We start from the raw sequence: 24,776 nt of genomic DNA on the forward strand, positions 1-24,776 counted from the left end.
AGGGGCGTAACATTTCCGTCACACGCTTGAGGTATTCGGCCAATCATAACGCACTGGATAGCTGGCCAATCAGAGCACACCTCGCTTTTCAGAACGATGAGCTTTGTAAAAATCGACGCGTTTCAGAAAGGAGGGGCATAGAGAAGAAACAATAATGTACAGTATGTGGAAAATAATGTGTTTTTTTAACCTTAAACCGCATAAACACATTTCATTACACCAAATACACAAAATAATGTTGTTTTTTAGCAACGTCATATGACCCCTTTAAGTTGTATTTTGCCTTGTTTGATTCATTTATTTTCCCGATGACCCTGTCAGAACAGAATTGCACTAGTTGAGAACAACGCCAGCAATTTAGGATTTCATAGCTAGGCTTAATAGTGCTGCACTACCAAGGCTCAGCCCTTTTTAAACAAACAAGTGTGCATGTAAGAATTTTGTGTGTTAATGTGTTTATATGTGTCTGTTTTAGCGTGTTATTTAACGCCCTAGGCCTGATGAAGATTGCTGATGGGTAGACTTAGCTGCCGCTGAGCTGATACTTGTTTTGCGGTAATTAGATTCAGTGAGGAGTGAAGCAAAGCGATTGAGAGATGAAAAGTGTGATCGTGTGTGTTAGAGAGTGGAATAGAGTGAGAGAGGGAGTCTTGTCAGGTGTTCTTGTGAAGAGTCTGCTCTATTTTTAGAGCTGTCCTCAGTGATGGCTGCTGCTGCAGTATACAGCGGCACTGAGACACAAAAGGCCTGCACTTAAAAAGATTTATACCACTATAAACACACACACACAAACATGCAAAGCTATCGTATGGCTTTAGAAGACTTAGAATATACTGTACAGGGTTGTATCTGTTATGGCCCTCAGGGTTTTATACTGTCACAAATGTATTGTGGTGAAGAAATATCACTAAACATGCCTTGTTTTGTTCATATTTACAGCATGACATTGTAGAATGAAAATGATTTGTATTTCTGCCCTGCTAAACTGTCCATTAGCATAAATGACAGTTGACAGTTATAGCTGTTATGACAGTTATGATAGAGCTGATGGTTTAAACCACACGGACGTTTCAAATGATAACAGCGGGGCGTCGGGTCCAGATGGACGGCTATCAGCCAGGAGCAGTGTACCTTGCAGAAACCTTGCAGCCCTCCTCGTCCTTTGATCTTGCTGTCTTTTCATCCCTCTTTCCTCTCATATTCAGTCCTTCAGCAGTTTTGTTGTAGATTACCATGCATACATGGTAATAGAGGTTGACAGTTAAACCAGTGTGCTGTAAAGTCCCATCCAGTGACCTTTTAGGTTTATGCTTTAACTTTTACACCTGGAACTTCCTTTCTCCAAAGCAAATGGCTTCAGCCTGGCTCTGTTATGGCTAGAGTTGTGAATCAAGAACTGATTCATATTCGGATTCATATATGGGTCAAACAAATTATATTTGTAATGTTCAGTTCTGAAAGTGGGGCTTGAATCTTTTTCCTGCTTTCCTATGGCATTAACCCTTGCTTGTTGCATGCAACAACAACAGACATGCAACACAACCAGTAGACTCTGATTGGTCAACAAATTAATTGATTTCTCATTAATCAGTCTCAAGATCATGAGTTATCGGTTTGAACCAGTCCTCAATGGTTCAAACCAGACTCACTGAATCAGTTGAAGTGATTATTCACTTAATAACCGAACTGCACATAATTTTTTTACTTTTTCTTTCTTACATGTAGAGTACTTTCTCTACCTGACCAAAAGAATCATTCATGGATTCGAATCTGAACCAGAATCGTTCTTTTTTTTATTTTTATTCCCATCCCACAATTTCTATAGTTATGTATTTTTTAATGTTGACATGTTTACAGAAAGTAACTCATTATTTAGATGAGATTCTTCCACTCAGTGTTTTATTTAAAACGGACTGATTACATATGCAGAAAATATGAATAATACATATATGAGCCATAGTTTTTATATGTGTATGTTGTAGTAATCACACATCAGAATGCAGTTGCTCTACTTCTGGAAGAGGGGGAAAACACACACTTCCTTCTTTGGGTGCTGTTACGTTGACCCTCCGCACCTTCACAATTACCAGAAAGCCGCATCTCACTTCACCATTGTTATTAGACCACCAACTCTTCCTCCTGCATTATTTCTTTAAGAAAGTCACTTCAGCTCTCTCGCTCTAGTAGGAAATCCTCTTCCTGCATCTGTGTTTTGACAGGAAGCATCCAGGATTGAAAGTGCACTAGTGAAACATGGATGATATGAGAATCAAGTGGCACTCATGAGCTAGTCAAGGCACTTTCTCTTCCTCCACAAGATTGAACACCTTTGTTGTCTGTAGCATTGATCTTTAATTAGTCTCATGCTAAACGTATCCCTCCAAGACATATCAGCTCTGCTTAGCCACATGCTAAGATAAAAAACACACACTTGCCTTTGGTCAATAAGCTACACAGCTATAATTGGGATGGAACGACTTCTAAAAATGTTTTAATGCATTTTGGACTTTTACACATTCAAAACATGTCAACTGCTTGAAAAAAAAAAAATGATTCTGCCAAATAATAGTTAATTTGATTAACTATGGTTGACAAACACTAGAGGCTAGCCACTATCTGCATTTTTTTATGGAATCTCTTCACAGTGTAGATAATCCTTTTTAATAGCTGATATACATCATAATTTCAATGCATCATGTTGTTTAGCAAAAAAGCAACCATAAACGGCATGCGGTTAACTAACAGGCTAATGGATTGTATTACTGAATTGAAAAGTTGTTTATTGTAAAAAATGAACATTAATTGATCAAGTTATGTTGATCATTGGTGTCTTTTGCTGTTTGGAACTACTTTGTCCTGCCCAACGTCACCCTTTAACCCATTGTTAATGCATGGCCTGTCTTGGTTTATTGCTTTAATAACATATAGGTCATTTGAAGTTGCTCTCCTTCTCGTAGTATAAAGGCAGTGGTCCTTATTGTTATGCATATGGTGTTCTCTGTCTACAGTCTTAACCAGCCCTAACGCTGCATGTTAATTACTGTGCAAGTCATTTAGAAGATTACTCCATGAACTAAGCATCACTATAGACATTGTAAGGGAATGAAACAGGTTAATTGAGTTGTTAGTTGGACTGGGTCTTATATCACAGTATGAATAATTATATATCATGAAAGCAATATTTATATCAGAATATAATTATTTGCCCGCGACCCTATAGAGGATAAGCGATTTGGAGAATAATTGGATAGATGATGGTAATTATTTTGTTTTTGTAATGGTTTATATGTTTGTGATTTATATTATATTATAGTGTAAATTGAATCATTTGCAAATAGTATGTCATCTAATTAGATTTTTTGGGGGCAATTTAATGGACACGGATCAAAAACAGATTCTAATCATGTTGTGCATGATTTTAAATCAAAAGAATAACAAGTTCTTCCTGGTCTTGACTTGTTTGGGACACATTTTGCCTTTTGTTTTTGTCACACACGTTTCTTCACCATGTTCATGTGTAAATAAGGTAAAGAAATCCGGCCTACTTTAGCCAAATAAATATACTGTATATTAGGGATGTGCTTCTCCAATGTGATACGCATCTCGATGCATAGTCAACAATACGATACATTAAAGATACATATGAAGCTGCAACCGATGCAATGCGATACAATTCACCCGTATTATGATTTATGTTTTTTTTTACCGATGCAAATATGTTAGATCGATGCATCGCGATACAAATGCCAACGTATCTGATGTGTCCAATTAAATATAATCTTTAATGTGTCTAATAATTCTGATAAAAGCGTCTGCTAGATGACTAAATGTAAATGTAAATGTCCAATGCACACTTTTTTTTAAATCAGTGCATCGCATCATTAACTTTTATGCCGATGCACCAATGCAAATTAGTGAATCTTACCATACCTACTGTATGTACCACAGTATGAACAATGAATTTTACCTGGTATAGACCACTCAGCCTTATTTATTAGCATATGTTATACTTATACTATATTAGATGTCACAACAAAAATGAGTGTTTGCATTTGCTTGTCAGAGTAGCAATGAGCTTTCTTCATTGTCACACTGTAGCTGTGGTCTATCCTTCTGGAGAATGAGTGCAGTCTAGCCCTACTGTACTCAAATTTTGAAAAGGTTTGGCATGAAAGGAATGATCCGGAAGAGCTTCAGTCGATGTTAATCCTATCTGTCTGTCTCTCTCTCTCCTTGTCTGTGTCTTTCTTTCTCTCTCTCTCCCACTTCCTCTCATTTCCTCTGCATCCCGGCTCCCTTGTGTATAGGTTGGAGAGGGATCTTTGACAGTTGTGCTGTTTTCAGCAGTAGAGGGATAACAGTAGCTTTTCAAAAGGAACTAATATCTCGATTTGTATTCTGAAAAGCCTCTCAGAGCTTTGTAAGAAGCATGATATATTTTGCCTACATCATCAGTTCACAAAACTGCTGGGTTTTCCTTTTTTTTGATGGATTGATTCATTGATCAAAACTTACATCAATAAAGTTAATACACCATACACCGTTTCATATTATTGCATGTCTTGGTGTATTGCGCTTTGATTGGCCTTATGCTAAACAAAGTACTATCGATTTGAAACTATAACAACTGTCATTTGATGGAACTTGGATGACATAACTAGTAATAGTCAGTTAATCCACCGATAATTGGTCATTTTAAAATAATCAGCAACAGCTCCATTGTGTTATCTCCAAAGTCTATTGACTGCTTTCCTAATGGATAATGTGTTTTTTTTCTATTATTATTATTATTATTATTAATAATATATTTTTAACCAGTTTTTATAGTTTTTTTTCTTATTTCTAAAAAAAAAACATACATTATTGTATCATTGAGATATTATTGTAATTATTGTTGTATTTTAGTGTTATTTATTGTCATTTTTATTAATATTTTGAATCAGTATATTTTCCATTTTCATTTTAATTATAATTTGTCATTCTTAGTAGTTTGTCTCTTTTTTGCATTTTTTTATGTCTGTATAGTGTTTATTAATTTTTATTTCAGTTTTAGTGTTATTTTAGTACATGAAGTTAAATTAAAATGAGCGGAAATTAAAAGAAAAATATAGATTTTTTTTTTTTTTACAAAATGTGTTTTTCCCCTAGGAATTTCAGCATTTCAGCATCTTATTTGCTATCATTAAATTGTATTTTATTCAAGACTTTGATCTCTAGATATCTGTATGTGTTAGCCTTTTTTAAAATCTATATTAGTTGATAACTAAACAGCTGGATTATAATGTGCCTTAATCTAAAACCTATTTGCTCACTTCATTCTTCAAACATATTTATTCTGTCTTCATGGACATGGACGCTCTTTGTTGTTTCACATGAAGCGGAGGCTGCTTGACCCACTATCAACCTTTCCATAATGAGCATCTATTGTTCCTGAATTGCACTCTGGGTGATGCTGAGCCGTCCCTTGATGTGACCCTGTTACCACAGTGACGTAATGACGCTCTGTTTTCCTACGATGATTGGTGGTTACTCTAACGACGGGACGTGGCAGCTCCTGAGCTTGTTTTTGTCAGGCATTACATCATCGGGGATGATGTCATCAGGGGGTTGTTTTGATCCCTGTGCATAGCTGGAAGCCGTCCAAAATTTCAATCTGTATCTTCACGCCCACATCGCCTCTGTAAGCACAAACGTGCAAGCTGGCTGTTTCTATTTGATACGGTAGCGAAACGTTTATGTCTAAGCGTAACACTAAAAGCCTTTATCACTTTTTTGCATATAATTAGCATTTCATTATATTAAATTGGTATAAAGCCTTTGATGCAGCCACTAACAACACACATTTTAATGAAAATATATTTTCTTGAGCATTTATTCCTTTTAATGTTTTTTTTTTTTATCAAGACTCAGTATTTTTTTTACTATTAGGTTTATTATTTTTTTAACCTTTATTTTTACTATAAAGGTTATTGTTACTATACTTTTACTATTATTTATACATTTGTATTTACGCCATATTGACATATTTGCCTTTTCCATTAGCATCATATATGGATATTTGCATAAGTCATCTGATTGGCTGTCTGTTGGCCTATTGACCTGCTTGATGCATTGTTCATATTTTTCTTTGTTATTCAAATTCTTATTATCATATAGTGTCAGTCCAGGGCACAGCTAGATATCACGTCTCACCTCTCAACAATGAGTGAAACAATGAGTGCTTTATACCGGATGGACAGATGACTGATTGATTGAATGATAACATTTACTGTACGTCTTTATTTTGATAGACAGAAAGAGAGATGGACCTTCAGGAAAGAGTGTGTGTGTGTGTGTGAGAGAGAATGTGGGAGGGGTGAGCTCACTTCCGTCATCACAAAGCTAAAGGGTCGTGTGTGGGCGGGGCTGTCAGTCGCCCAGAGGGGTTAACCGGAGCGTGTGTGTTTGGTGGGGGTGGGGAGTGAATTGGCAGCGTTGTCATAGTAACACAGAGGATGTCAGAGAGCCATGTGCTCTGCGCTTCTGTCGTCTGCTCTCATCTTCCATCTCTCCGTCTCTCTGTCTCTTTTTCTTCCTCTCCAGCCTTCGCTCACACTCTCCCGCCCAAACCAACCAGGAAATGGCTCTCCTCCACGGTTGCCATGCCAACTGCCTGCAGCCCTGGTGGTGAGCGGAGGGGAGCGTGATAATGACATTACTCTCGCTGGGCTAACTGTGCTCATCCTTCATTTCTCTTGTCTTTCCAGCCCTCTCTGCCCCCCCCCCCACAACCACCATTCAACTCTCTCTCATCCTCTCTTATTTCCATATCTGCACCTCACCCATTGCATGTTCTTTTATTCTCATTTTCTCATTAGTACTCTCTTGTTCTCTTGCAGTGTCTGTGTGAGTGTGTGTATGTGTATGTATATGGGTAATTCACGTTAAATACTAAGTTGACCGTCCTACTTAAAGGGACAGTTCACACTAAAATGAACATTTTATTATTATTTACTCACCCTTACTCACCCATTCCAAACCTGTATGAGTTTCTTTCTTATGTTGAACATAAAAGAAGATATTTTAAAGAATGCTGGTAATCAAACAGTTGATGGTATTTCTTTTCCTACTATGGAAGTCAATAGGGACCAACCAATTTTTGTTTCTTCAAAATGTCTTCTTTTATGTTCAACATAAGAAAGAAACTCATACAGGTTTGGAATGACATGATTTTTGGGTGAACTATCCCTTTAAGCAGGACGGTCAACTTAGTATTTAACGTGAATTACCCATATACATACATTTTTGGGTGAACTATTCCTTTAATGTTCCATCTAAAACATATTAATATTTTGGGTGTGTATGTGTGTGTGTGTATATATATATATATATATATATATATATATAAATGCCATTTGGTAGATGCATTTATTAAATTTATATTACGTAAAGTATATATGTATGAATAAACAAATACAGTATTTTAACTAATAATTACAATACAAATATTAATAATATAATTTAAAAAAATAAACATTATAATCAATTATATGGAAAATTACCGTAATGAGATTAAGCTCAAATTAACTGAGAAACTACACATAATGTACTCATACCTTTATGAATATTAAAAAGCCCATGAAATATTTACATTTCCCAGTGAAAATGGAAGTTTTCGTCAGACATGTCAAAAAGAGTGTCATTTTTTTTATTTAAATAACCAGTAAGCTTTAGCTGCATTCTTATTGCGGAGAGCATGCAATTGGACAAAAAAAATTGGAGTGCAAGATGATGTCATCAATATTTTCAGTTTATACAACTGAGAAAAACACTCTAAATTTTACATCGGTAAGTCTCCACAAAGTGAATTTTGTTAGCTTATCAGAGTGAAATAACATAAAAATGGCCTAACAGACATGAACTAAAATCCACAACTTCGTTTTTGATTTCATAGGCTGTTTAAAAAGGCAAAAAGATGATTTAAAAGAAATAAGCATTTACAGAATCTAACTTTCCCTTATGCATACATATAAACATTAACCCTGAAGATGATTAACCATGTTATGCATCAACTACCCATATGTGTGTTGTATGCGTGTAGTATAGCAGGCACCAGCGGCGCTCTTTTAACATCAGTGAGGGAGGGAGGAGGTTCCTATTCAAAGCCCCCTCTCTTCCTCCCCCTCCACTCACACACACACACACACACACACACACACACACACACACACTCTCTCTCTCTCTCTTACACACTCACACACCCCCTACTTTAGACACAAATGAACCGAGAGTGTTTAACAAAGACAGCCTGGATGCGTGAGGTTGGTTTTCTGGTCACAGCCTTGGCTAATGGTGCATAAAGCCATTCACGTGGAGACGAGAGAGACAGAGGATGGAGAGGCAGTGAAAGTGCTGTCAGCCATTTTTGCCTTTTTTTCCCTCATTTTTTACAACGCTATCGATCGGCATTGGACGTCACTGGTGGGAGAGTCTTACCTAATTACCTGAAACGGAGGATTCGGTTTTTGCACATCCCTTCTTGGATTTCTCATCCTTTTGCACTGTGTTTCTCCTTTCTTCTTTTTTTTGTGTGGACCCAGTGGACAGACAGATGCTGTGTGCACCTGACAAGGAAAAACGTTGATTTTTTATTTTCTTGGAGTGGGAACCGTGTTGTTCGAATCCAGAGCATCATCTCCGGCGAACATACTCTCTCCCCCTCCTTCCCCGGGAAAGATTCTCCTCTTCTCCCCTGCAGGAGCGGGGAGAAAAACGGGAGACAGGGGAAGACTCACTGGAGGGGGGAGAGAGGGAAAGATTAGTGGGAATCAGCAGGATGCTTAAATTTCGCCCTGTCTCTGCACCTCCATTATGAAGCCATTAGTTAGTGGTGGCGGCCATGGAGTCTCCAGCCAGGCTGATAAAAGCCCCGTAAGTATCAACCCTACATTGCAAGCTCTCTCTCCTCCTCAAAATACTACCAGCTTTTGCTCATCAGATTAGCCTGATGTGCCAAACATAATCAGGATGGACGGGAACAGCGTTAGATGCATTGGATGTCTAATATTGCTTTCATTGCAGAGAGCTAAATGAGATTTATATGATTTTAAAAGGCATATTTCTGTATCTCAAACAGCATTTCTGTGAATTCATAGCTTGTTTTTGCAATTTAAAGGGTTAATTGCATATATGCAGATCCGTTGTAATTGACATTTCATGCAAGTCTGGTGTAATGCTCTGTTTTATCGCTCGATTCTGTGGAATCTTGTATTACGAGAGGCTGTTGAGTGCCACGACCTCATTCATCCGCTGCTAGTGCAGTGTGTGTCAGTGTGTGAAGGCGGCCATGTGCACACCGCCCCCCGTCACCCCGCACACGCTCAGACGTGTGTGTACTGGATGATGAAATGGCCAAGATCGCGTTTGGCTTGTCACAGCTCTTGGGAATCAGTAAAAATTTGATTTAAATGACTTTATGATGAATGCGTGTGAGCGTTTGTGTGTGGGAGGAGTTATGACATAGCTGAACGATGCTGTCAGCTCAATATATGTTGCGTTTCATAAAGCCACTTGTGACCGAATGCATCTTTGAATGCCTCAGTGCTTGTTCACAAACGTGTGTGTGTATGCGAGTGAGTGATCACGTTCGGTGGTGTTTGCACACGGGCGGCATCGGAAAGCGATCAGCGCCGGACTGCTGAGTGGAATGATGAGCACTTTTAGCTGTAAATGAATTGATCTTCTGTCAGCAATAATGTGCTAGTGTTCGTTTGGCCTTGTGCAAGCCCTGAAAACATGTGCTGGTGTTCGAACGTCTTTACAGATCCTGACATAACAGTGTTGCTATGCAACAAATACAACAATTCACTGTGCAAGCTGCAGTGATACTGTGAACAAGTGTTTCTCGTCAGAGTATGAAGGCTTGAGCACAACTAGAAAAATTAATTGACCAATCAGATGTCGGAACCGAATTATGTTTTTATAACCTTATTTTCCCTTTAAGGCTTGCTAGTTCACTCGGTGGCCATCTTGATAACTCCACTGGGCAGCTATTATCTATCTAGATTTTTTTATATATATATATATATATATATATATATACTTTAAGGCAGGTTTTCCACCATATTGAGCATTTTGATTTCTCCCATTTATTTTTCTACATCTCCTCCTCCCTCATACTTATGTTTGCTGTTTACACGAGTAACATTTTTTTGTTCCTTATTACGTATTAATATTCAAAAGTTTGATGTTGGTAAGACTTTTTTAATAAAATAAGTATTTTTTGCTCACCAAGGCTGCATTTATGTGATAGATAAAACAGTAAAACTGTAATATTGCAAAACGGTAAAAAAAAAAAATCTATTTGAATATATTTTAAAATATAATATATTTTTGTGATGGCAAAACTGAATTTTCAGCAGCCATTACTCCAGTATTTAATGTCACATGATAATACAGAAATCATTCTAACATGTTGATTTGGTGCACAAGAAACCTTTCTTATCATCAATTTTGTAAACTGCGTAATATTTTTGTCGAAACCATGACCTTTTAGTATTATTTGAAGCATTTTATATTTAATTTTAATTAATTTATGCATTTGTGTTGCTAGTATCATACTCTACCTGTTGAGCTTCAGGAATTATACAAAATCATATAGTTTGTGCTGCAACTGCAGTACAAAAGTTCTTCAAATATAATTTCACCATCTTTCCTCTTTTTGCAAAAATCTTCAGTTTTTAATAATGTTTTTATGCCAAAAAAAGTGAGAATCCAGTTCTCGCTCCAGTGAGAATGTGTGCAGAGAGCTCTTGAAGACCAGTTGGACACATGCTGTTTAGCATCATTTAGTTGCATCTTTAAGGAGACCAGTACTTGAAGAGATTAATTGCGGACACTATTTCATTGAATATCAGGAAGTAGTCGTTTTCCTTAGCTGTATTCCTACATTAGCGTAGTAAATATATTGGCATGTGTTTGTGAGAATATCGGTCCTGTTTAATCTGACGCCCAGCCGAAGCTCTTTAATCTTTTGATCCTCTCAGCTCAGGAAAGCGAGAGGTCCCAGAGCGATGCTGAGGCTTATGGGATAGGTTTGCAGCTTTGAGTCCTCCAGCGTCAACCCTTTTTTATAATGTCACACCTTTTGCTTTGACAGACATGAGCTCATCACACGCATATAAGCTACAGGTTCACACATCCACACCTCAAATTCTTAACGGCAAGTGGGGCTTTGTTCGAAACAAGTATGCATGCAATTGTGCATAAAAATAAGCTAAAGCAATTTTTGGTAGCACTCTTGTCTGGCTATGTAGGTCATTAAGACTGCAGTTTCTTTTTTGGATTTGCTTGTGACCCATTGACATTTTAAAGAGCAAGGATCCAGTTAAATCTGTGACCCTATAGCGTTTATTAACCTTGCATTCGTACAGATAAGTGTGAAAGGTCAGTGTTACCTTAGGCCCATTCATTTATTTACAAACTCCCCCAGAGGCATCACAAGAGTGATATTTGGGACCCCTGTGAGTGTAGTGTGCTGTCTGTGACCTGTGCGCTGTTTGACTAAAAGCCTCTTGGGTTAATTGACTGAGGCCTGCCCTAAATTGTGTGGTAGGAGAGTTAAGTCTTTATTATGTGCAACAGTGACATGAAAAGGGCATTTAAAGGATAGGAGCGGACCCCTGGGTGGGCACGGGAGGCAGGCAGGATATTGCTAATGACACATGTATATCGACTGCTGTCGCTACCGACATTTTGTCTAAATGATGTCTTTGCATACCAAAGAGTCAAAACGGGCTGGGATGTTGATGATAAATTATACATTTTTGGTCAGTTTTTTTATTTGAGTTTTCATTAATTTTGCCTGTAGATACTGTAGATAGATAGATAGATAGATAGATAGATAATCTTATATTTCTCTTTTTTCGTATTTTTTTTATAAGAGTCATGTATATTGCAATGAAACTAAGTACTGATAACCTACAGTTCAGTAAGCGAGTTCAATGTTGAGTCATATGTTTGTGCTGTGAAGGATCCATCAGAATGATCAAAACTGGTACCTTCTGAGTGTTTTTGAATGATTCATTAGATTAACCAGTTCATAAGAGTCATTTAATGTGAGGATAACTGAATGGAAAGATGCGTTGTCTAGTAATTTTTTTTTTTTTGCAGTACACAGCCTTGTTACATTCAGTTCAGCCTGCAAACTCACATTTACAAATATATGGGTAAAATATAATTTTCTGTATACTGCTTTAACCAGTATATCTCCCACCCCCACCTTAGAGAATAAACTTCATTAGTCTTCAATGCTCCATTTCTTGCTCAATGAACCACCTCATAAAATGAACTGTGTATGCTAGCAGGTTGTATCTTTGGAAGGAGATACTATTTGTGTGTTGCCTGTGGCGATGAGATTTATGAAAGTAAAGCATTTTATAAGAAGATCATACAAAGTTTTGGGAAGATAAATTAAATGTCATTGATAATTTGTGTAATATTTAGGACTTGGAACACTTTGTAATCTTTTATTCTCTTCTTCAGTCATAAGCCGACCCACAGGGACAAATCTGGAGATTCCTGCAGAATTGGAACAGCTGTTGTTGTTGCACAAAGTTCCCCTGCTAACTGTTTTGGCTAATTTAATAATACTCTTTGCACAGTTTAACATTTTACCATGTTTAAATCCATTCTGTGATTTTTCAGTTCAGAAAATGAGGTGATGGGCGTAAAACAAGGTTTTCTTTCATATTTCTCCTCAGTTTATCACCATCTTTCTCCTTTGATGCACCTAAAGAACATTTAAAAATATCAGTCACTGTTCACTTCAAACAAAAATACATTTGTCTTTTCTTAAACGTTGTGCATGTATTTCTGTAGAAAGCTCTTGTCATCGTAATGAAGATGCTGCTAAAACAGTAAAACACTGTGCAGTTGAAACTCCTGTGGGAAGCATCACGTGCAAATCACCCTCATTTACAAACAAAAAGACACCTTGAAAAATGGCATGGCTCAGTGTCAGCTGGTAACTGCTTCATTGTTCCCTGCTCGTTTCTATGACAGTAGGGAGGAAAGCCCATGTACACTCCTGAGAAGTGAATTTACTGGCGTGCTGGAGGTTTTGATGGCTCCTTTCTGCAGTGGAAGCGAGAGGAGAGCTGATGTGTGTATCATAGCTGACAGCTCTGTGGCCATCCAGGACTGTTCAGGGAATAGCCTTGAGGAACACGAGCGAAGGGATGTGGAGGGAAGAGTGAGGCGCTTTGCTGCTATCACAGCGCCTTTATTTTAAGTGCTGGATGCACCCGCTGACCTGATAGTGTATAGTGAACCACATCAGTCTGAGTGTGTACTGGTGCTTCAAGAACCCTAATTAAGTACACTTTTCTTTTTTCTAACTTCTGTTTTGTCTTTCATTTGTTCTTCCTTTTGTTCTGTGCTTCTGTCCTTCGTTTGTTTGTTTTTTCCTTCTGTCTGTATGCTTGTTATTGCATTCTCTTTTGTTTGTATGTTCTTTTGTACTCTTGCATGTTTATTTTTGTCTTTCATTCATTTGATCTCTTTTGTTTGTTTGTTCTTTTATTTTTCTTTGGTCTTTCATTCTGTCACAATCTGTTTTTCTGTTGTTTTTCGTTAATGGTCTTTTGTTTTTCTTTTTTTCACTCTTGTTCGTTTGTTTGTTCCATTTTTTCATTTTGTTTTTCTCCATTCTCTTTCTTTTGTTCATTCTGTGCTTTCTTTTTATATGGTCCTTTTTTAGTTTATTTTTGTCTTGCTTTCCTCCTGTTTGTTTGTTTGTTTATGTTATTCATTCTCTGTCTCTGTCTGTCTTGCAGTCCTGCATTTGCGTCTCAATTTTTTTCTTTTAATTTATTCTTTGTCTTTCACTGTTATTTGTATTGTATATTGTTTCATTTCATTTTGTCCTTTGCCTTTTTGTTAATTGTAAATATTTTCATTTTTCTTCATTTGTGTCCTTTGCTATTTGTCTTTTTTATTTCTTATTCAGTTGTCCCATATTTTGTTCTTTCCTTTGCTATGTTGTGCATTTTTGTATTTATTTCGTTCTGTGTTTTACTTTTTTATTAGCTCTTTCTTTCTTTTTCTTTTTTTTTTTTCGCTCACTCAGTCTCTCATTTTTTTCTTCCTTCCTCTTATGTTGTCTCTCTGCTTTTAGATGTAAATAGCCCTAATTAATATGGATGAACTGCCATGGCAATAGATTAAAATAATGAATTTGCGTATGTGAGGAGGAATATTCATCAACACATTAGTGTTAACACACCTTTAGCCTCACAGCACACCAAACAGCAGGCATCTACTGTGCCTCCATTCCCCCTGTTACCGCACCAGTATTGGTGCAGATGGTGTCTTGCAAATATATAGTTTTCCTTATCTGCTTCTATTCCATCTATAAGGTTGTTTTCTCTGTGTTCAAGCTCTCCGTCTCCCGGGAGAATTGGCTGCATTTCCGGCATGTATATGATTATGGGAGTAGAAATTAGGTCAGATGCATTTTGTATGAAAGCTATACTCAGCCACAGCTGGCTGAAGACATCCAATAGCCTCCCAAAAAAAGCAATTTCACTCGTGAACACACATACACACACGAGCACACACGCAGACACAATCAGGTACCGATTGAAAGAGCTTTATCGGAATGTGGCCGTGTGGCTGTGTGCACTCTAATATAATATTAGCTGAAATTGGTTCTTAGCTCCTTATCTCAGTGCTGTTGTCAGAGCCTTTCCTCTTGCACAAGCCCCCACACACGCACACTTTGCTCTTGCAACCGCACCCCTTCAAATATGTACAGAGCGTCACCACAAAAAGAGCTGCTTGCTCACACTGAACCAGAGGAAATAAACATGCCACATGCATATCTTGTAGCCTTCGACTATGCAGTGTCTTTCTTTCATTAATTATGAGGTATTTGTTTTCCTAATGATTGTTTTTGTGTAGATATGAACCAGCCTTGTTCTTGCTGTAAGCCAAGATAGTTCTCCAGTGCCAAGGCTGTCTTGCATTAGAAATATAATTAGAAATTTCATTTTCTCTACAGCTTCAGTCCAAATTTAGCTTCTGGGAATCAACGTATATGACGTAAACGACTTAATGGCAGGCTTGCGGAAAATATACAGGACTGTGGAAAATATAAGCTTTTAGTTGTTCGTATGGCTTATATATTCCAAGTCTTTTGAGGTCATAGAATGGCTTTGTGTGAGAAACTGCTTGTCAACACTCATTAGCATTAGCAAATGAGCTGTGCTATTCTGTTGAAGGAAAATAGGGAAACCCCGTATTAAATGTAACTCAACTGACTGATATTTTGTTGCATTTGATGAAACTGTGGATTGGGAAAATTGCCCCTGTTTAAGATATTGTCTGGTTGTGTTTTAGCTCTAATAAAATATTGAATGTCTCTGAGGCCTGCTTTCACCAAAAAATCCTTGAGAGGAGTCATAACAGAAACATCAGACTGCAGGTGTGATGAATAAATGATAGCGTAGTGGACTGCAGCTTTCCACAAAACGGACATTACTTTGAACTTTAGCTGGAAAGACAAACTGCGATCTGTGACATTTGGAAGTCCAATGAAGTTCAAATCAGCACTTTTTGCTTTTAGTCTATATCTGTTCGCTTTGAGGCCATAAATATATGATCAAAAAGTTGGGTAAATTACTGATTAACTGTCATGGTTATTAGCTGCATTGCAGGTTGCATATGGATCATTATGGTCAAATGTACATCCTGACGCTCGGTTTGTTTGTCTCCATATGCAGCTGCCTGCAGACTTCAGCAGATTGCACCTGGCAGACGGGATTCACCCCCAGGTGACACACGTTTCCTCCAGCCACTCAGGATGTAGCATCACCAGTGATTCTGGGAGCAGCAGCCTGTCGGACATTTACCAGGTACCAAACACTCTTTGGGTAATGTAGGAGTAGCAGCTTTGTGACAATAAAGTGCATAATCCAATTTGTTATAAACATGTGACAAGCTTCATATTAAGGCCATTAAAAACTGGTAAGACATAGTTTATAGTTTTGTTTTGCATATTAGTTTAAGCGGCTCGGCCCGTCAGATGCTCTGACAGAAAGGCTGCATGTGCCGCTGACAGAGACATAGGCTACTTGCGCTGTTTAATGTGTTTGAGATGTGCTGTCTTCCTGAATGCATAACTTACATTTCACAGGTATATTCTCCATCTGTAAATGTTAGAAATCCATGGAAATATTTCCATTTTTCTGTCAGAAGTGCATGAGCTGTCGGCTTTGGGATTCTCCGCTACACTTCAGTGAACGAGCGCGCATGCGCGCCAAACAGTCGCTGAAATATTTGTAGTTGGACAATAAATGTGACATGTAGAATTTTAAACCTACAAGTAAGTCTATTTTTATGATAACACTGACTGTAAAGTGACTGTGATGTAATAATCAAAATAGCCTAACACAACTGTTAGTGTTGTCACGGTACCAACATTTCAGTATTCGGTACCGATACCACTTTTGTTCTCATTTATTTTCATTTTTAGTTAAGTGAATTTAACTTAATTTTTGTTTTTAGATTGAAATGTTACAATGTTAGAATGAAATGAGATTTTAACCCTTTTTTGCACATAATATAAAGGCTTACATGGTTACATTCACTTTATTTGTTTTCATAGCCTTTAATATGTATTGTTTTGTTGGACAACATTGGGCGGTAAGTGAAATATATATATATATATTAAATACAGATTTTTTTAATACAAAAATGAAAATACCGAGACCGTATAACGCAAATCAGCCAAAAAATACAGAGATATGAATTTTTGCCAATATCGCCCAGCCCTTATATATATATATATATGGCATATGGCAACATTTTTTCAAAAATCTGTTTTGATTTGTATAATTTCATGTAATAAAAACTTAACTTGGAAAAATTTATTTCATGGTTAGAACATAATGCATACCATACATGGTTAAGTTATGTATATATAATATATATAATACTGATAAAAAGATTGGAGTCTTATTGCATTTATGCTGCATTTATTGGATCTAAAATACAGTAAGAACAGTAATAATTTGGCAAAATGTTAAAATTTAAGAGCATTTTAAAATAATTACTATTAAAATTTTCAAATATATGTTAAAATGTAATTTATTCCTGTGATGGCAAAGCTGAATTTTTTGCATCATTACTCCAGTGTCACATGATCCTTCAGAAATCATTCTAATTTGCAGATTTGCTGCTCAAGAACATTGCTTATTATTATCAATGGTAAAAACAGTTGTGCTTTTTAGATTCTTTGATGAATAGAAAGTTCAATAGCATTTATTTGAAATAAAATATGGAACAACACTGAACCATTTCTTTAATGTGCATGCAAATTTCATCCCTCTTTATTCGTTTCTTTCATTCATTTGGCAGATGCTTTTATCCAAATCATCTTACTCAAGTGCATTTAAGGTACATATTTTATCAGTATGCATGCTCCCTGGCAATCAAACCCAACACTTCTGTCACTAAACATTTGTCACTATAACTAAACCTGAGCCAATTATCCTTACTCCAGTCTTCAGTTTCACATGTTCTTTGACAAATCATTCTAATATCTAACCTGCTGCTCAGGAAACATTTCCTATTATTATTATCAGTAATTAAAATAGAATTTTGAAAAACATGCAACTTTGATGAATAAAAAGTTTAACACAATATCATTTATTTGCTGAATAAAGGTGTGTGTGTGTGTGTGTGTGTTTTAAATTGTATCCAAAGTTTTAAACGATAGTGTATGTAAATTAATCTTAAAGTTTTAATGCAAAAATACTTTTTGACTTTTTTTTTTTTTTCCATTTAAAGACTGTCTGAAGTTTGTTAGTTTTCTAATTTAATATTTCCCTGCATTAAATCGATAATTTAGAATTACTCACAAAAATACACAACAGAAGCATTTAGTAGCACTAGTGGTCTCACTTTTGGACCCCACTGTATGTGGGTATCTTACAGTGCTTTTTGTTAAGAGTAATGGCCCATATCCTCAATGTGGCTGTCAAAGCGGTCACTTTTTTTTTTTTACATTTGAATAAATAATGATACAGGTTCTTCAGGGAGGCTTGAAAGCATTGATCCAAGAATAGCCCTGCTAAAAAATTAATGTTCCCTTCACGCTCATCTTAGCCGCCCAAACAGTGCTATAGATCGCACCAGACATGGCAGTTTGAAAGATAAATCAGTTCCTTCATCGGCTACAATGTATTAACAGCCCCTGTGTTTGTCTACACTGATTAGCTGTTAAATGGTTTTCATAAGGGAAGCCAGCTCGACTCTGCCTGCATCATTGGTGGTGTTTGATTCTCGTTAAAGTACAGCAGTGAAACTTTTTGAATGTTGGTTTATCAAGATGTGACTTGAGCGTGATACGTTTGGTTTCTTCCAGCCTATCTGCCAGAGACTTAATGATCTGGAGTGAGTCATCAACTTAACGGTGTCAGGATGAAAATGTGATGTAATGTAAATCCCAAAAGGTTCAGGTAATGGGTGACTGCTTAGTGTATTGATTTTAAGATCTTGAAACCGCATTAATCAACAGTCACTTATACATATCCTCAACAAGATTGCTGTTGTTTAAGCTCATAGATTTCAGTCGTCATGCACCAGTGACTTACTGCTTTGGGAATGCATATTTAATTAATATTTGAGAGCAGAATACTGGGGTTTCCTGCGGCATTTGAGATTGTCTGTCATTGTAGTTTGTAAATACTGCTCATAGACCTGCGTTCATGTTTTAACTCCAATCTGATCTCCGGGACAGATGTGTGCTACGGGGTTATCAGGCATCTGAGAGCTCGTGGAGGTTTTCAGCAGGATTTATGTCCATAAAGGAACAATTGACCCAAAATAGAAATTCTGTCTTCATTTACTAGTTGTTCCAAACCTGCATGACTTTCTTACATTAAACACAAAAGGAAATAGGTATGCTGGTTGCTCTTTTTTGTGCAATTACATTGAGCTGCTATGCTTCAAAAATGGCAGCAAAATAATGTAAAAAATTATTCATGTGACTTTTGTGCAACTCTCACCATAAAACTTTTTTTTTGGTAGTTTTTTTTGTGAGGAACAGTTCAAAAGTTAAGCTATTTTCTTGAATTTAATTTGGTAATCACTTTTAGTGAACTGTTAACTGCTGTGACCAGAACAGTGAGTCATTGAATTCAACTTGAGAACTAGATCAGTCCAATTATTGAATTAATTGTTCAGGCTGGTTTTGTGAATTGAATCATAAAGAGATCTGATTGAAAAATAATTCAAGAATTAGACTCACTTCCCAAGATTTTAGTGAATAACAACTTAAAACATATGATTAAAAAAAAACTTGAAACATGTCTTTTTGGTACTATTTTGATGTTTGTATGCTGTTTTTTAATTAAAAAAAAAAATCCAAAAAACTTTATTCCCAATTCACTGTAATTGCAATGAATAGACTTTCCATCATTTCTCCTTTTGTGTTCTGGGGAATAAAGAAAGTCATACAGGTGTGGATTGACATGAGGGTCAGTAAATCATGACAGAATTGCTATTTTTAGGTGATCTATTCTCACAAGTAGTTTAGACCTCTTTAAGAGGGATCCTTATGTGATGGATAGCCCTCTTGTTTTATATTAGTGCATTTTGCCTCCTGCCACATGACCATCCTCCCCCACTCCCCTATCCCCACCCTAAAAAAGAGTCCAGCCTCACATCGCTCCGCCCAGTTCACCCTCTGAGTGGCTGCTTTCAGCACCGTCTGAATATTTGATGAATAATACAGGTCATTCAAGTCAAAATTACATGTGTTTGTGTGAGCCCAGATCGAGGGGCTTAAAAATTAAAAGTAGCTGGAAGCCTGAGCTCTAAAGATGCGGCTGGGACCCAGCTTCTGCAAGCATTTGGTCAAGGCGTCATTGTGGGCAGTTTCAGGGAGGAATAGAGCATCGCTGGGGCTCCTCAACCAGGTGAGAGCGACTCAGGGTTGGTTGCGATAGGAGATTGTGGTGTACACAATGGGATGGGTTTCTTTTGTTGCCTACCTAGTCAAGTTGGGCAATGTCGCAGTGCTGGGTGGGAGTTGGGTTGTATTTTCACAAGCATATTCCTCTGTATTTTAATACCCAGAATATGTATTTTTTGTTACCTGTGTTTGGTTAGTTTGTTTTATTGCTTTCTTTGAATTGTTGTTATACAGTAGTACATGCAGTCATGTGCTCTGCTTCCATTTTCTTTTTCATTTAGAATTAATGGAAAAACATCTTGGTTTTCTTTAGCCTTGAATCCTAGTCTTGATCATTTTGTCTTTTTTGGTTCTTGCTTCTGAAATATGTTAGATTTTAAGTGTGTGACCAGCTCCAGGGTTCATGCTATTAATTTAGAAGAAACACCACAGTGACGTACAAATCTAAAACAAAAAATGTCCAAAACGCCTTTCTACGATTGACTGAACAAAGGTTTCTGACCCACAGGCCACCGAGAGTGAGCCCGGCGACATGGACCTCAGTGGCCTGCCCGAGACGGCCGTTGACTCCGAGGAGGATGACGACGAGGAAGATATCGAACGTGCCTCAGATCCCCTCATGAGTCGAGACATTGTCAGAGACTGCCTGGAGAAAGACCCCATAGACCGAACGGATGATGACATAGGTGAGTGATTAGCTTAAACCGTCGCGCTAGAACATGATTCAGACACCAGAGTTTGCTTGAGGAAGAAAGAGGAGATTCTTGAAAGCGATGAAATAATTTACCAGGAAAGCAAGGCAACAAAAGGTCAGGGAGACTACAAAAGAAAAGCATGAGGGGGAGACGTGTTATTTTTTTTCTAGGTCACCCTCTCAGCCGAGTCTCTCGGAGCGCATTAAAATTTGATTGGCTGAGCCGCATCCACAGCTACGCTTCAGTGGTGCCGTGCCAAGCACAGGTCATCGAGTACCCAGACAGGCAAACTCTCTTGTCTTCACTCTGCTCGATCTCAACTCAACCACTCCGGGCTTTGGGCAGCCCTGTCACACTAGCTAAAGCCAAGTACTTGATTTGGTTTGCCTGTCGAGCATGGAAAGAAAAACTATTAACTTGCTGGCCGGTTCCAGTAATTCATATTGATTGTAAAATAATGATTACATTGCAATAAATGGAACACAAGAGGTTAAATGTACCATGTTCTATGCCTCGAAATGGCCAGCACACTTGCAGGCAGGCTAAGCTGTCAAAATGAGAAAGGCAAACTTGCCATAAATATGGAAATGGATTCTATATGAGCTCTTTTGGCCCTCTGGACTTTAATGTTATTGAAACACACTTTTCACACTCTCATTAGTTTATTTAATATGCCTGCTGCCATTGTCCAACAGTGTTTATACATATACATATAGCAGAGTAGAATTGTTATTTTTCTGTCAGTATTTCTGTCATTTCTACCACATCCCAAATGATGTATTGTATTTAATAACTTCCTGTGCTGAAAATGGCATTTTATTGATTATTTCTCAGGTTTTCTTTTCACATTGCATGTCTTGAATTTTATCTCAATGACAACAACTGAGGGAAAGTTGTAATTTGGCTAAAAAGTGATAAAGTGAGCAATTAATGAAAAAAATCACTTTCTAAATATTAAAGTGGTTTATTTTACTCATTGTTTTACTTATTCCGAATTTAACTTGGTTTATCATGGTTTGTAAAATGCATTAATATTTTCACTTTACATTTCATTGTTGAAAATTGAGCATCTGGTAGAGTAAAATAATAAAATCTAATATATAAAATACATACATTTGGAATGTAGCAAAAACAAATGATGAAATGGTTCTATGACAGTTTTATATTTGACTTAATTTAACAAAAATAAATAAAAAAAATAATAATAAAACTATTTGTTTTAATAAAACCCCCTGGGAAGTGTCTATAATTGAATAAATTATATTCTGTTTCATTCTTGGTTTTGTCATGTATAATATGTCCTGTATATTGCATAGCAGGATTAGCCGGTTCTCAGAAATAGCTTCGTATTAATAATGCATTTGATGCTTGGTTGCTGTTATTTTTATAGCCATGGAAAGAATGTTTTTCCGTTCTTCATGTGGGAAGAACAAACTGCATCTGATAGAGATAACAAATATCAATGAAAGACTTTCAAAGACTCTCATGCATCTCACTTAGTCTTAAATGTGACTTACACTTCTTGTTTCTCACCCTGTTTCTTCAGAGCAACTGTTGGAGTTCATGCACCAGCTACCGGCCTTTGCCAACATGACCATGTCTGTCAGGAGGGAGCTTTGTGCTGTCATGGTGTTCGCTGTGGTGGAACGGGCCGGCACAGTCGTCCTTAATGATGGCGAAGAGGTTGGTCAGACTTACCAAGACATGAACCAGTTGCATTAACATTTATATGAAGCCACAGTTTAACATTTAACCTATATGGGGTGACCTATTACATATAGTACATACACTGCATTTTTTCTACATCGATAGCTGTTAGCCTAGCTTTTTACACTAATCCCATTTTAGTTCTTTCTTTAACCCTAATCCTCTCTCTTTTTTGATGTTATGTCATTCACTTTAAAATTTTCACCAGCTTTCACTTCAGTCTCATGCTAATCTTGATTCTGTGGCTTTGCTTACACGTACTGCCATCCCTCGCCTCCCTTTCGTCACAGCCAATCAGCCATTCAGCTTCTGCACTGTTAAACCTGAATGGATGCCAGCATTCAGCATCTTGAGATTACAAGATGCCCGCGGTACAGCGGGAATCACTTATCTCCTTATCTCAGTATTGACATGCCAAAAAGAGCCATTTTCCCCCCTAATGCATCCATATAATTGAAAGCAGGACAGAGCTCGAGGCTTGTACAGTTCAATGTGATGACATGTTCTCCACTGTTATCAATGCTCAAAAAAAAAAAAAAGAAAAAGCAACAAGTAATTAGGTCCTTGTGCACAGGTTTTGTATTTCACCACAAAGGTTTATAATACAAACTGACAGTGATTTAAATTGTAATGCAACATTAAAAATAAACTTTGTGTTACTGTTAACTTGTCATTGTACCTTTTGTTGTAGCTGGACTCGTGGTCTGTGATTCTGAACGGCTCAGTGGAGGTGACGCACCCAGATGGCAGGACGGAAATCCTGTGCATGGGCAACAGCTTCGGTGTGTCCCCCACCATGGAGAAAGAGTACATGAAAGGGGTGATGAAGACCAAGGTGGATGACTGCCAGGTGAGTCAACCTTCCAGAATCTGCCAAAAAATCATATTTTCGGCCAAAAAAAATATATATAATTTCACATTGTATCTGATTGCATAGTTTCATTGTGTAAAGAAAATTATGCCTATTTTTGTATTGTGACATTGCATTCTGAGATTATCAGATCTGTGAAGAATATAGTTTGGCAAAACCATCTTATAATGTGTCAAAAAATATATATATATCCCTCCAAAAAAAATGTATTAACAAAATAAAATTATCTCCAGAAAGTTAAATGTATTGATGCAATAAACTTTATGCAGATTGTACTTGAGAAATATTAATTATATTTTTAATAGCAATACAAATATTTTTTGCATTAAATGAATTTACTTGTAATTGTAATACAAATAATCTCAATGCAAATTATGTAAGGCTTTATTTTCTTATATAGATTTTTCAATCAAATAAAAAAATGAAGAAGAATATCTCTCATCTCTGCCAACCTATTTTAGCTGTTTGCAATGTCTCATTTAGTGCAGAAGTGATGTGGTCCTGCCCATTCATTAAGCATGAGAATAATAGGGGTGATTAGTAAAAATTTAGCAATAATGAAAATCTTGTCTCTGTTTCAGTGCACTGGTGTAATTATCATGGGGAAATCATTTGAAAATACTGCTGCATCTTAAAAGTGATTTATTTTCGCCTCTAGGTTTGTGTCTGCTTGCTCACTTTTGCTCTCGTTTTCTCTCTGTCAGTTTGTTTGCATAGCACAGCAAGATTACTGCTGTATCCTTAACCAAGTGGAGAAAAACATGCAGAAGGTGGAAGAGGAGGGTGAGATTGTGATGGTGAAGGAACACCGTGAGCTTGACCGCACAGGCACCAGAAAAGGACACATTGTCATCAAGGTGAGAACCCAACTCAGAACAAGTGACAAGTTTGTGTTTTTCACACCCAGAGGTAAAGAAATGTTCAGAAATGTGACAAAAAAGCTACCTGGTCTCATGACGAAAATGTACTAGTGTTGGGCGATATGCTCAATTTTCATATCGTCCTATCGTCAGCCTGTGAGATCGCCGATACACAATATTATCGTGCTAATTTATTTAATTACTTATTTACTTAGTTTCATTGCCGGAAAGTGAACCATCTCCAGCGTATGGCTAAAAGCAGCCTAACGTTTTTAATATGACTGAATTTGTATTTAACATGATAAAAAATTAATAGAAACATCGTAAGTTACTAATTATAATGTTTACATTTCCTCAGTTATTAAAAAGCAGCTACAGAAAACGAGCAAAGAACATTATATTACCAAAGAACATCATCACAAGCTCAGTCTAGCGCGAGTTTATGCACTTTAAAAACACACTCGTTATAATCAGTAAATCTACACTGTATGATGAATAAATCTCTTATACTTACATCTCAGGTACATTTGCACTTTGTTGTTTATGATGAGAGAACTCGCGAGTCAGAATTCAGTCAGCGCGCGCTGAACAATAGAACTCCGCTGTTTCAGCGATGACTCATCTGAACGCCTCTGATTGGCCATTGCATTCAAAAGCTCAGCATAATTGTGTGTGATTGGTTATAA

At 37.0% G+C, this 24,776-nt stretch overlaps 1 protein-coding gene across 12 annotated transcripts in view; it reads left to right on the top strand.

The window, feature by feature from the left end:
• Positions 1-24,776, top strand: part of LOC107756462 (rap guanine nucleotide exchange factor 2-like) — a 119,514-nt gene that overhangs the window by 73,523 nt on the left and 21,215 nt on the right. For 11 of the 12 annotated variants that reach the window (XM_016573580.1, XM_016573567.1, XM_016573574.1 and 8 more), the window contains 5 exons: positions 15,762-15,893; positions 20,466-20,643; positions 22,199-22,335; positions 23,051-23,209; positions 23,935-24,087. In XM_016573580.1, the coding sequence (XP_016429066.1) occupies positions 15,762-15,893; positions 20,466-20,643; positions 22,199-22,335; positions 23,051-23,209; positions 23,935-24,087 (759 nt within the window). Of the gene's footprint in view, positions 1-8,706; positions 8,911-15,761; positions 15,894-20,465; positions 20,644-22,198; positions 22,336-23,050; positions 23,210-23,934; positions 24,088-24,776 lie in introns of those variants that run through there. The other variant, XM_016573578.1, reaches the window with a different exon arrangement.

Source organism: Sinocyclocheilus rhinocerous, unplaced genomic scaffold (assembly GCF_001515625.1).
Source record: "Sinocyclocheilus rhinocerous isolate Xijiao unplaced genomic scaffold, SAMN03320098_v1.1 scaffold111, whole genome shotgun sequence".
Lineage (NCBI taxonomy): Eukaryota > Metazoa > Chordata > Actinopteri > Cypriniformes > Cyprinidae > Sinocyclocheilus > Sinocyclocheilus rhinocerous.